Source organism: Clytia hemisphaerica, unplaced genomic scaffold, assembly GCF_902728285.1.
Source record: "Clytia hemisphaerica strain Z4C2 unplaced genomic scaffold, Clytia hemisphaerica genome assembly, whole genome shotgun sequence".
NCBI lineage: Eukaryota > Metazoa > Cnidaria > Hydrozoa > Leptothecata > Clytiidae > Clytia > Clytia hemisphaerica.
The window spans coordinates 361,649-375,586 of NW_027104166.1; the positions used below are offsets into that span (position 1 = coordinate 361,649).

The following is a 13,938-nucleotide window of genomic DNA, read 5'->3' on the forward strand; positions in this document are numbered from 1 at the left end:
CGATTTTCTTTTTGTTACAAAGTGAAATCTCAAATGAGTGATTTTTCGAAAGAGATACAGTGATGTAGTCAATCGTTGAAAACAAAAGAAATCGCTAAAACAGGATTCCAATATCAACACAGTGCTACCGACTTTCAAAATAAGATTTGCTTGTCTGAACACGGCCGTTTGTTTCGTCTCCCATGTATTGGTCTCATAGGTTTGCTTATCTCGAATAGAGATACATTTGTACCTTTTAATCCATGCCATCTTTTCATTTTCTCGTTGTAGCTGCTGGTGAGACCACCTTCAGAAATAAAACACGTAATGTGGAATCGCCAAAATCTTCACGAAACATTATGTCTGAGAAATGGTTAGCTGAAGATCAAACAATTGTATTAAGTTGGATCCACCGTGAAATGATTAACGTACATCTCACCAAGGAATATATAAATTTCAAACAATTTTTTCCTGATGTCCAAAGTGTGGATGAAGAAATAAGGAATTTTGTGAACAGCGGACATAAAATAAGTGAGTTGAAACTTTTTTATTGAACTCGCCATAATGCTAGCCTGGATATTCAGACCGTAAACCATTTAAAAGTTATAGTGATAGTTTTTTTGGGCCCAGCGTCAGCGATAGTGGCTTTCATTTGCATTCCTGTTCTTAATTCCTCCTTCCTTGTGTCAGTAGTCGGTCTGTCCGTATTGGTAGAAACGGTGCCTAAAATCTGTACCACACTTCTTTTTTTGCCGTCTAAGAAGCTAAAAGCCGGCTAAAGTTTGATACTGGCTATAAAAGCTATATTTTCTAGTTCCGCGCTCCGTAAACACAAAACGTGGCGGTCGAAGCGGAATGGTTGCTTCATACTTTCTTCAACATTTTATTTAAGAATATGGTCAAGAGACTTTCAAATAAAGTATATTTTTGTAGTGAATTTTGCTTTAAAGCCTCTTTTTCAACTTTTATCAAATCTTGTAGTCTTTGCCAAAATTCTTTCGGTATTTCGGAATTGTGAAATTGTTTTGGTATCGGAAATCCATGAATTTTTGCTTCGAAATTACGGTATTATAAAGTTTTTATCCCCCTTTTTCGGAATTCATACATGAAAAATCAAATTTGACGAAAAATTAGTCAAAACAAGGAAAAATACCCCAAAAAATGGTATCGGAATTGCAAGTATTTTTTTTATGGAATTCCGGAAATTTTGGCAAAATTGGCACCCTTAATTTTCGCGCGGCTAAGTGTGCGAAAATAGGCCTGTTTCGCGCTCCTTTTATTTTCGAGCACGTATTCTGCGCGAAGATAAAAGGGGCGCAAAAATTAATGGAATTAAGGTAGCAGAAACACCAAAATATGAAAATAATTTACAGCTTGGATATCCAGGCTAAACTGAAAGACGATATCATTTCCATTACGCCAACAATTAACGACACGATAATCTGATACGGCCAAACATCATCACATATCATACCTACAGTTTTGGTCTTTTTCCATTGTAAAGTAGCTTATGAATGGCTTCCCAGGTATGGGAAAGTCTAGCCGCTCAACGGTTACAGATTTTTTGCAAGATTGGGTTTCATTAGCTTATGCAGTCTCGACTGCGGTCGAGCAATGATGATGATCAGCTTAGTGCAAATATATCAGTAAAACTATTTCATTGTATTTTTTGGACCTACCCGGAGGTCCTATAAATTAACAGATGTTCGTCCGTTCGTTAGTCCGTTAGTTCGTTACCAACTTTTCTCGAGATTGGCTCATTAGTTTTTTCTGATTTTTGGCACAATGATGCAAAAATAGTAATGCCCAAAATGTGACGGAGCCTGATTTTCGAAAAAAATTCATTTCCGGCCGAAAATACCGGAAATATGCCGGAAATCGCCGTTTTTGCAGATTTTCATCAGACTTTTTCCTTATATTTCGTTGTTTTTTCACACAAAAACATTATTAATAGCAATGCCCACCATGAAGCATGGTTCAATCGTCAATAAAACTGAGTTTTGAAGCCGGAACTTTCTAAAAATTGCCGGAACAGCCGATTTTTGCCGGAAAAACGGTATTTCTTGAATTTCTCGAGCTGTACTTTATATTTCTTTATGAAATTTTGCACACTGATGCAATATGACAATACCTAAAATGTGACGGAGCCCGATATTCGAAAAACATTTTTTCCGGCCGAAAATGCTGGAAATGTGCCGGAAAAACCGTTTTTTTACATTTTCTCGAATTTTCATCTTTAGTTTTTTCTGATTTTTTTGCAGAAAGATGCGTATTCGGAATGCTCAAAACATGGCTGAAAATGCCGGAAATCGCCTTTTTGCACATTTTCATTAGATTTTTTTCCTTGTATTTCTAAGTTTTTGACACAAAAACATTATTAATAGCAATGCCCACCATGAAGCATGGTTCAATTATCAATAAAACTGATTTTTGCGACCAGAACTTTCTATTTATTTTTACCCTACAACCCTTCCCTCTCCCATTATCAACAATCAATGATGAATTTATTGCGTTATGCATTTTCGCTAAACGCGATATTTTCTGACTGATTTTTTTCTCCTCACATTGCTATCTAACTTTCATCATGAGGTAGGTCAATCGAAGTAACGAAAGTGCCAAATGAATTTCAAATTTTGAAATTTGAAAAGAAGTAAAAATTTTCAAATTTCAAAATTTGAAAAATGAAAAATACAAAAAAATTTTGATTTTCAAATTTTGAAATTGAAAAAATTGTTTATACCCCAATCGACGTAATAAAAGTGCCAAAAGAGGTTTTTAAATTTTAAGTATGAATAAATTGGGCTATTCCATTTTTAAACTGTACAGGGGTATTGACGAAATTTTCAAGGGGGGCCTAAGCCTTGATTTTCCAAGGGGTTTTTGTTCCTTTTTCAGCTTTTCCAAGGGGGTTATTCAAGGTTTATAGGGGGTTCTCCCCTCATAAACTGACATCAGTTGTTTTCCAGGCCTTTTTCACAAAATTTAGTTTTTCAGAGGGTTTGTATCCCAATTTCCAGGGGATAATTTGCTATTCAATATTTCCAGGGGGGCTAGTGAAAAAAGTTCGTCAATACCCCTGTATAATTTTTTTTAGAATAGCCCATTAGAAGGTTAGCAATCTGTGGTTACGTAAACAGGAGGTACACTAAAAGTGCAATAATTACCTAAAGGGGCTAAAGCCCTGCAATTCGAGTGATTCTATCTTTGAGAGAATTGATTGGTTGATTAATGTCACGTGACCCGTCAATAGACTTTTTGTTCCTAGTATACAGAAGTGTGATTTGCACACACTGTAACATCATAATTTGACCTTAAGAACGTTTAGGTAATCAACTTTACCATATAAGGCAAAGAGACCACGTTATGGGGGTTTAGAACGATGTTTACTTTCGACTAATATAGCCTGATATCTGAGACAATAGGCAAAAAACACGTGGATATTTTGTCCCTTCAATTTCACGAATATGTTTTTTCAAAGATAATTCTATATTAGTTTGCTTCTTCAATTTCAGATAAATGAAAAAAGTGTGACAAATATAATTTTTAAAATTTAAACCTTTAATTGGCACTTTTATTACAACGAGCTTTGTCCAATTTTAAGCAATACTAAAAATTTTCCATTTTTCATTTTTCAAATTTTGAAATTTGAAAATTTTTACTTCATTTTAAATTTCAAAATTTGAAAATCATTTGGCACTTTCGTTACTTCGATTTAGGTCCATTCAGCATCTAGGTTGTTTTCGATATGGTTTTCATTGAAGTAACTTGTGTGCACAGAGTTGCTAAAAGCAAACTGACTTTTTTAAATGATCAATTAGGTCCATAAGATCACAAAAACGAGTGGTGAGAAAATTTTTTACCATTTTGCTGGTCCCCATGTGACGTCATCACTTTTGCTGGAGCTTGAAAATGAAAGTGAAATTAGAAGCTCATATATGGCTCAAATGAAAGTCCAAGGATTCCAAAAAATATCACAACACACCTGAAAATCAATATTTGAGAAGCTATAAAGGAAAATAAACAGCTCAAAAAATGACGTCATCGATGTTCTTCTGCATTGCAAGCGTGCGATTTTAAAAGCCAATTTTTTTCGCCGCATATACCGTCAGTTGGTAAACCCACTGCCCTCTCCCGGGTTTTAGGGCTAAATATTGGAATTTTTTTTTTTTTTTTATCTTTTCTCCGACCCTTGAGGCTTTTCAACCAACACTTCTCCAACAAAAATCTTGTTGAAAAGCCTCACTTAAAAGTGGAATACCCGGAAGAATGAAATTTACAGACAAGATTTCTAGGAATTCTATTTCTATGATTAAGGAAAAGTATTTTAAACCCTTGTAAAGACTTGAATAATGGTATGAATGAATAACCCCAGATATTTTGAAAAAGATAGGGTGTGAAAACATTATAGTAGAAAAAGAGAAAATATTTCCAAATGAAAATATGAGTAGAAACATCGTTTTTACGGCTTACCATCCGTGTATGAAAACGTCCATTCGTTTTTTGGTCAATTTTCAATATTTTGAAAATTGAAAATTGATTTTTTGCAACAATTTTCAATATTTAAAAAAGTTTAAAAATTGAATTTTGAATTTTGATTCAATTTTGATTTTTTTTTCACGCTCAAAAAATTGAGAATTGAATATTCATCCAATTTTCAATATTTTTCAGTCTCAAAAAAATTGAAAATATAATTTCGGTCTTATTTTTAATTTTAGAAAAAATGTTGACCTTTAAAATTTATTGAAATTCCAATAGGGATCAAAAGGGAATGGCACTAGTGAGGAGGCCTGGGAACTAAATTCAAAACACAACCTTTTGTCTTTAGGGATCTGGGAAGAAAACATGTGTGCAGTTATGATACGATACAGAATACATTAATTGTTATAAGAATTTGGAACATTTATTTATAACACCCATAAATTAGTGTCCCTGTCAAGTCCGCCCCGGTGAATAGCCCGGTGAAAAAGATGCTCTAAAATCTGTCTAAAATAGCCTAAATTTAATGCACACGGCCTGTGTGTCAGCGGTTAATTGGAAAGTTATTGTATCACCATGACGTAATTTCAACAAAAGCCTAATCATACAGTAAATGATATAAAATAAATAAGATAATAAAGAAATGTGCTTTCGACAAAATATGATAACATAATATACTTTTTCCTTTCTTTCTTGTGAACCGCTGACCGTGCCGCTGGCCGTGCCGCTGACCTTTTTTGTCAGTCAATTTTGCATTTCCGAAAAATTTTTGTTAGCCACACCCAAAGAAGAAAAAGATGAAAAGGTGATGACGTAGATTTTACGTAAACACCTACTTTCATCTCCTGTCTCATTTTAGAAATACCCACCAGAGATATTTAAAGAATTTTCTCCCGTGTCTGTTATCATTTATTTGCTGACTATTGTGTATTGGTCGAAACTCCATTCTAATTTGAATAGATTTTACAGGTACTTTTTCTTTGAACTTTAAATTATTTTTGCATAAACAAACGCGTATCGTTGGGTTTCTCATTTTTACTTTCCTTTGTCACTTTCCCTATTGTTTTCTACGCGCCTTCTCCTCTGATTGGTTATTTTTCAAAAGCTTTTATTTTCGGAGATATTTATAACTAGCAGAAAGCGTATTTTTACAAAGCTGCCAGGTCATTTGAAAGTGTCAGGACGTCCGTGAGCTGGGTGAGTAAAAAACAATGAAGACTTTTACCTTGTGTTATGGCGCGGCAGAAGTGAAATTAAGATTGAGTCAAATCAATCAACGAAACATTGGGAGATCATTCCAAGTAAGTTTTATTGTTCTGAAAAAGGGGTATAAAAGTATGTTTGCTAAGTCCTGGAGTGATATAAGATTTCATCTGTCATATCTGAGCAATAAAGCTGGTCAATGTATTATTAATGTATTATGGAAAGCTATTTTTGCCCTACTACATATCTCGATTCCACTAGAAAAAAAATGAATTTAGGATTTCTTTTTTTTCTGTTATTTTTTTACGGTTTTTTCAAAATCCATTGCATCTCCGGGGTGTGGTGTTTCGAGACGATAAATGGATTTTTCGGACAATATTTTTTATATTTCGTAAAAAAAAATTGATTCTGTCAGAGATGAAAAGGCTAAAAATGACAAAACGTCGACCTTGTTGATTCGTTATAAATAATTCTCTCTTTTTTTAGATTACTGATACAACTGGAATTTTCCTAAAACATGGCTCGAATGCCGAATTCACCAACGATCATGCAAACTTCGACCTCGGAGACTATGCGGACAAAACGATTTTCAATGTGTGTATAAGTGGCGTTCCTCAAGCATCCCAATCCCAGCCTCAACCATCAAGCAGCACTGATGTAACATCATCCACCCCGGCTACCAATTCAGCACAACAATCCACACCAAGACAGCCACCATCTAGTCTCCAGAGAATAGCCAGAAAACCGTTAGCCACCGTGAAAGTCGTCAGAGCTGATGTAGGCGAAAATGGAAAGCCGACAAACGTCCACTTTCACAATTTAAGCGTACATGTGAATTTGTACTCGGAGGAACAAGCTAATATTCCTTTCATACTTGGCAAAGTTAACGAAGAAATAAACGATGATTATGATTTAGTTCTTGTCGGCGCAAATGGATTGTCCTACTATGATCAAGAAGGAACCAGAGGTTTGTAAAAACTTTTCAACTTAAATCATCGTTTCATTATGAAAAATTCTAACTAGACTTTTATCCACCTCAGGGAATAGGTTAATGCGAATTTGGCCGTGGTGGTGGCATTTATCTAATTCTATAACCCTGTCTCTGTACCCCAGTGGGTATCGAAAAACTCAGCGAGGTGAAATTTTATAACTTTCTAATCCGCTGGAGTGGGTCAAACGATTAAGTTTTTTCAATGTCGAATGGGGTCATGAAATTCTATTGTTCTTCCATCATATTTTTAGTGGGGTGGCTCTTTTAAATTTTTAACTTTACCAGACAAGGGTGTTGTCGTCTACACATAAAATTATATTTTAAAAATATGCGTACTCTGTGCAGTAACAAAAGTGTTTACATTGCTTAAAAAATAAAAAATTTTATTTCACATGAAAATGGAAAAAAGTTTTTCACTCTACTCTTATGTTTTCAAAACGTTGCGTTTTTATCAAAATTTGTCCCCAAAACGGAATTATTTTTCAGTTTTGAACGCAATCCGGAACTTTTAACTCTAGTGTAAACGAGGTTTAAGGGGCGTTGTCTAAGAATTATATAGACCTTTTGCTCATTATGCATTAAAAAAAACTCACTGTTGAAAAAGTCTATGTACTAAAAGTTTGTGCTAAAAAGAAATATGGAAAAGATGTAATATGTATATTATAATTCGAACTATACGAGTGCTATGCCTAGTACCGGGTGCGGAACTACAAAATGGTCTGACTTGCCACTACACTAAACTACACTATATTTGAATTGGGGGGAGGAGTCGTGTTCTATAATACCTAAAATTGACTGATTTGCATTAATAAGTTCCATAAATCATCAAATTTTTCTGTGATTCCATCAAGAAAATATTTTGGCTAAATCAGGAATAAAGTTTTTTGCGAATTCACGACCTTGAAATCAATAAAGAAAGTTCAACAAACTAACGAGAAAATCAACTAGTACTCAAATTATGAGTACAATGTTTAAGCTGGTTTAAGTGGATTTTCTAGTACTTCAAAACAAGTGACTGAACCAAGGAATACTGAACTGAAAAACTGCTTTTGCTCCTTGTGGCCATGAAACTAAATACGTGCTATTTTTTAATTCTGCTCAGGAGTCGCATTCTGGAAAGTTGGATCCCGTAAGGTTTTTGCTGTCCCTAGAGAAGACATCAGTAATCGCAGACGTAGATCCTTAGAAGAAATCGAAACTACAAGCCCAACCCCAAATAAACGCCGGCGAAGTTTGCACGAGGAATCAACATTGGATAATGTAGTCGGTGAGTTAACAGATATAAAAGGTGCTTTAGAAACATTTAAAAAGTTGGCATTCAAACACCACTTTTCTGCTGCGTTTTTGCACTCCCTCGAAGAAGCTTTCAGCTGTTGCATTTGCCACCGATATCCTGCCTTAAAACCTATGGGCTGCCAACAATGTGGTACATTGGTGAGTTGCCAGGCCTGCTCAGATCGACACTTTGGCTCAAGTAACGTGTCAGCGAAAACGTGCCCGAAATGCAGATGCGAGAGAGGATTAGCTCATTCATTTAGATTACGTGGATTTGACAATCTTATCGATCAGATAAAGATTATGGAAAATGAAGAATCTGATATCGACGACAATGAAGATGATGGGCTTGGTGGAGCCTTTGACGATACATTACCAGTCATTCCAGACTCATAAACTTTTGTCATGAACTTTTGTCACTTCAAACTTGTTTGTATAACATTACAAAAATGTAGATTTTAGATTTCCTATCTCATTTTAAAATAAGTGATATCTTTCTGTTTGTTGAAATAAATTTATTTCCTTCATTGACTCCCCATTGACTCCTGAATCTTAATGAGCGCTCTGAAATAACTAATTACTAGCCGTATGCTACTTTGAAAAGTTTTGAAAGTGATAGGGAGCCGCTATTGTAAACAGAAAGTTTTAAAGCACCTTTCAAAGTCTCTCTAAGGGTCGGAAAATTCAGGATTTTTAGGAAATTTTTTGATTTCCAGAGAAAAAATTGTAATAAAGTCTCTCGGGTATGACTTTTTTCAAAAATCGAAAAAAATTCAAAAAGTCTCTCTAAGGGTCATCTTTTCAGCAAAAATCAGTCTCTCTAAGGGTCAGTTTTCGGAGGTCCCGTCCGCACATACCCCTCATTCACCAACCCTAGTACCCCCCCCACCCCGGGCATCTGAATAAGAATTCTTCAAAAGCAAAAATTATATTTGGGTGTAGAAGGTTGATTTTAACCCATCCAGCTCCAATATTGATGTGTAGAAAATAGTATCTTGGCGTCTCAAAGGTAGGAAATTTGCATAAGGTGCAAAAAGACGATGGTTCAACGCCGTGAAGAAGAAGCTTTGCAAGCTTTGTTAGATTTTCGAAAACCTTTTACATAACGTTGTAAACACACACGTTTTAGCGTATTAATATATAGATTTGATAATTTCGATTCCGATGTAAAAGGTCCTAAAGGCTTTTGAAAATTCAATTCCCTGTAAGACTGTAATTGATGCACGACTCTACAATTTTTTTCTTTTGTCCTATTGTTTTATTTCAATCTTCTTACAAAAAAATATAATGTATTGAATTTTGATTATATTTTCGTGTGTAAATTTGATAATTATAGTCAGGTCACAAATTTTAAGCAATATAGAAATCTTTTTTTTCACTGGGCTTTGGAGGAGCCGAAATGTTTCGGGGTTTTTTGTCATTAAATAGGCTCGTGATAACTCCTTAATTACTCCTTTGTGTCTAAAGCCTTGTTTCCATCGTCCAAGTGGTTGCGAACAACCAGTAGTGAACGTTTGTATTCCATCGATAGATAGATCGTCTTTAGAAGGGGCATTTATTCGCGAGGGAAGGGGTTATCAAATTGTTTGAATCTAACGTCAGGATTTTAGGGCTATTCTTTAGCTGATAGAGCCAATTTTGTAACTTTAGGAAAATTTTCTTAGCTTTGATCTAGACGAAAATTGTATTATACGTGCTCTTGAAGCAATACATGATTAGTAGTAAAAAAATCGTACACCCCCGTCGAGGATGTCGATTTCCTGTCCAGGGGGTTTTAAGAAAATATGGGTGGAAATCCGAGGGGATTCTCTGAATATTAGGCAATTTATTTGGAAATCCAGAGGGTGTAGCAAAAAAGATAAAAAATGTTGAATTTCCTTAGGGGAATGGCCTAAAATTTCCTTGGAAATCCAGAGGCGTAACCTCCAGAGAAATGATGTATTCTCAACATGGGGAGTACGGTTCCCGTACGGTTTTTTTGATCAAGAGCAAGACCTGACAGTCCTCCTTTGACCGCTTTATTTCTAATTTTTTATAAAAATAGTGTTTTTTCGTTTGTTCTAGACCCCAAATCTCACCCTGACATTCTTATAAAAAAGCGTGTAAAGCAAAAATGAGAAAAAGTATAAAGTTTGAAACAAAGCGCCGTTGAGCTATTCTTAAATAATATAAACGTATATTAACAAACTAACAATGCATTTGAAAGTACAATGAAATGCTGGATACAAAATAAAAATGAGGTTGTATTATGTTGTTGTACATCCGAAAAAATAGAGTCAAAGCAACACTTTTTCGTCATTTCCGTTTCTCTCCGTATTCTCAGCTCAGCACAATGTGATAATGGATCGGTACCAAACTCGTTTTCACGAGTCAGAGTTCTGCTAGTTACGCATTCGTAATGTTCTGCAGCTTCTTCTTTTCCTAGCATGTTCGAAACCGAAGCAGCTCTGTTGTTGGAAGCCATTAAATCAATCGGTCGTCCTTTCTTAGGTATTGAATGATGATTCCATGCGTCAACAAATCTTTTCAATCCAACGTATGATACGCGACAGGTCACCCAAGAAACAGCATACTTTGTGTATTCTGATGAGAAGTCTATGTCACCTTGTTGAATAAATCGGTTCAAAGCACTTTTAAGCGGGTAGTTAACTCGGCTATTCACTTCAACCCACATTCGTTCGATGATATTGTTCTCAGTTGACTTTGTTGATTTAAAAGGTTCTATTGATTGGTTTCGCCGCTGGTCCCGCATCATTTCTTGAATATGACAAATCAAGACAAATTCTTTACCACCGTCAATTCTAACCTGGTCCCATAATCCATACTCCATTGCACTCTTTTTATAAATCTGATCGTAAATAACTAAGTTATTTTTGATGGGCATGTTAGTGAATGCAACAATCATTCCGGAGAAACCATCTCGAGCCATGACGTGGGTCACTCCAAACATCACAAGCTTTTCATTCTGATCGATATGAATTTTGTGCCCGAAATAATCAGCAGAGTAACATTTTGGATTTAAGGATCGACCAGCTGTTTCTTGTCGTTGACGCTGTGAATGAGGGTCCAGCCTTTTCAATGATTTCCCAACTTTCTCTTCGCATACATTGATTTTGTTACTTCTAAGCGCACCAGTCATCATTTTTCGACCATAACTTTTTCCAACCTATAAAATGCAAAAAGTTAAAAAATATTCAACAATCGACCTTGATAGAAAAATATGTCAATTTCCCAGATTCACTTAAATAAATCGATTAGCTTATTTCCTACTATTTGTAATGTGTTTATATGACCATTATTCCATTATATTTTCCTTACAAACACCCATTGGAAAATATCTATGACATGACAAAGAATGACAAAGAACATCAAAATAAAAAATGTTGTCTAAATGAATACTACAGGGTTCTATGTCCAGCCCATGTCCAGGCACTGCTTCATTGCCAAAACCACAAGAATCTCAAATATGTTAATTGTTCAAAGTTCCAGTGACACGCTTTATCATCGCGAAGTCTGTTTAATGGAAACATGTTACAAACTACACAAAAATCAGTGAAATTTCTCAATGCATACCTTTAGAAGCTCCTTCTTTACAATATTATCTACTTGGTCTCTTCCAAACAATCTTTTCTTGTCAATTTGATTGTCATTGCAGAATCGTCTTACAGATCTTGCTGAAAATCCTCTTCTAGTAGTTGCTTCAGATGTCAGTATTCTTGAAATTTCTTCGTACGTTTTACCAGCAAGCACCAGCTTCTTAACACGATCAAGCTCCATCCTTTGCGTTTTTATCTTAACGAATAAGCACTTTTCAAAACTTGCTTCAACAACAAAATATAACAATCGAACAATGAATAATTTAAAAATGATTGTTCTCTTGCTCCCAGATCCCTAAAGACAAAAGGTTGTGTTTTGAAATTAGTTCCCAGGCCTCCTCACTAGTGCCATTCCCTTTTGATCCCTATTGGAATTTCAATAAATTTTAAAGGTCAACATTTTTTCTTAAATTAAAAATAAGACCGAAATTATATTTTCAATTTTTTTGAGACTATAAAATATTGAAAATTGGATGAATATTCAATTCTCAATTTTCTTGAGCGTGAAAAAAAAATTAAAATTGAATCAAAATTCAAAATTCAATTTTTAAACTTTTTGAAATATTGAAAATTGCTGCAAAAAATCAATTTTCAATTTTCAAAATATTGAAAATTGACCAAAAATCGAATGGACGTTTTCATACACGGATGGCTTACTCTGATATATTTGAAGATGAAAAAAAATTATATATACTATACAAGGATTCCAAAAAATATCACAACAATCGAAGTAACGAAAGTGCCAAATGATTTTCAAATTTTGAAATTTAAAATGAAGTAAAAATTTTCAAATTTTGAAATTTGAAAAATGAAAAATGGAAAATTTTTAGTATTGCTTAAAATTGGACAAAGCTCGTTGTAATAAAAGTGCCAATTAAAGGTTTAAATTTTAAAAATTATATTTGTCACACTTTTTTCATTTATCTGAAATTTAAGAAGCAAACTAATAGAATTATCTTTGAAAAAACATATTCGTGAAATTGAAGGGACAAAATATCCACCTGTTTTTTGCCTATTGTCTCAGATATTAGGCTATATTAGTCGAAAGTAAACATCGTTCTAAACCCCCATAACGTGGTTTCTTTGCCTTATATGGTAAAGTTGATTACCTAAACGTTCTTAAGGTCAAATTATGATGTTACAGTGTGTGCAAATCACACTTCTGCATACTAGGAACAAAAAGTCTTTTGACGGGTCACGTGACGTTAATCAACCAATCAATTCTCTCAAAGATAGAATCACTCGAATTGCAGGGCTTTAGGTGATTATTGCACTTTTAGTGTACCTCCTGTTGACGTCAACACAGATTGCTAACCTTCTAATGGGCTATTCTAAAAAAAATTATACAGGGGTATTGACGAACTTTTTTCACTAGCCCCCCTGGAAATATTGAATAGCAAATTATCCCCTGGAAATTGGGATACAAACCCTCTGGAAAACTAAATTTTGTGAAAAAGGGCTGGAAAACAACTGATGTCAGTTTATGAGGGGAGAACCCCCTATAAACCTTGAATAACCCTGTTGGAAAAGCTGAAAAAGGAACAAAAACCCCTTGGAAAATCAAGGCTTAGACCCCCCTTGAAAATTTCGTCAATACCCCTGTACAGTTTAAAAATGGAATAGCCCAATGTATTCATACTTAAAATTTAAAAACCTCTTTTGGCACTTTTATTACGTCGATTGGGGTATAAACAATTTTTTTAATTTCAAAATTTGAAAATCAAAATTTTTTTGTATTTTTCATTTTTCAAATTTTGAAATTTGAAAATTTTTACTTCTTTTCAAATTTCAAAATTTGAAATTCATTTGGCACTTTCGTTACTTCGATTACTTATTATGATTATGCGTTTATGTGTCTGCTAGAGTTTTTGATCATTCAACTTGACATCTTTATGAATAAATGTTTTTGAAATTTTATCTACAGGGAAAATTGTTTGAGCAGATTCCAAAACCATCGATGGAAAATTGTGAAGAATTTTTTCTTTTGAATTTAGTCGCGCGGCTGAGGTCGAAAAAAGTGGCTAGAAAATGATTTTCGTGATACACCTCTTAGATTCCACTTTTTTCGATGGAAACTCTCGAATTAGTATATGTAGATTCCAAAATCAAAAAGTTTCCACGATATTATCGTGCAAGTAACGAGTAAATGGCGATTTTTTGCGTTTCCAGGCAAAATTGCAAGGCCTGGAAATTCATGATTTTTGGGAGGTCTTCAAATTAAAAAAAGACCTATATCACATGATAGAGCTCTTCAAACTGAGCAAAAAAGTGTATTACACCAAAGTCCCAACTTCTCTAGATCAAAAGTTATGGGCCTATTTGTGGTCAAAAAGGTGTTTAATTTTGCATAAATTAATGCAGATTGTGGGGAAATTCCCTGTTTTCCATCAGTTTTTTACCACAAATAGGCCCATAACT

The 13,938-nt window shown here is 34.5% G+C and overlaps 3 protein-coding genes across 4 annotated transcripts in view; 2 read left to right on the forward strand and 1 right to left on the reverse strand.

The window, feature by feature from the left end:
- The window catches only part of LOC136814207 (uncharacterized), a 42,094-nt gene that overhangs the window by 24,877 nt on the left and 3,279 nt on the right, over positions 1–13,938 (forward strand). For both annotated transcript variants that reach the window (XM_067070720.1, XM_067070721.1), the window contains exon 2: positions 271–510. In XM_067070720.1, the coding sequence (XP_066926821.1) occupies positions 271–510 (240 nt within the window). The remainder of the gene's footprint in view (positions 1–270; positions 511–13,938) is intronic.
- LOC136814205 (uncharacterized) lies at positions 5,139–8,453 on the forward strand. Its single transcript, XM_067070719.1, has 3 exons — positions 5,139–5,756; positions 6,145–6,625; positions 7,752–8,453. Exons 1-3 carry the CDS (start codon positions 5,667–5,669, stop codon positions 8,318–8,320), a joined length of 1,140 nt encoding a protein of 379 aa, XP_066926820.1. The 5' UTR covers positions 5,139–5,666; the 3' UTR covers positions 8,321–8,453.
- Positions 10,056–11,875, reverse strand: LOC136814175 (uncharacterized). Its single transcript, XM_067070687.1, has 2 exons — positions 11,498–11,875; positions 10,056–11,090 (listed from the first exon to the last, which is right to left on the reverse strand). Exons 1-2 carry the CDS (start codon positions 11,699–11,701, stop codon positions 10,104–10,106), a joined length of 1,191 nt encoding a protein of 396 aa, XP_066926788.1. The 5' UTR covers positions 11,702–11,875; the 3' UTR covers positions 10,056–10,103.

Coding starts and splice junctions, on each gene's coding strand:
- LOC136814205 (XM_067070719.1), top strand. CDS start 5,667: ATGAAGACTTTTACCTTGTGTTATGGCGCGGCAGAAGTGAAATTAAGA. Junction 5,757..6,144: donor ACATTGGGAGATCATTCCAA/GTAAGTTTTATT, acceptor CTCTTTTTTTAG/ATTACTGATACAACTGGAAT. Junction 6,626..7,751: donor TGATCAAGAAGGAACCAGAG/GTTTGTAAAAAC, acceptor AATTCTGCTCAG/GAGTCGCATTCTGGAAAGTT.
- LOC136814175 (XM_067070687.1), bottom strand. CDS start 11,701: ATGGAGCTTGATCGTGTTAAGAAGCTGGTGCTTGCTGGTAAAACGTAC. Junction 11,091..11,497: donor TAAAGAAGGAGCTTCTAAAG/GTATGCATTGAG, acceptor TGCATTTTATAG/GTTGGAAAAAGTTATGGTCG.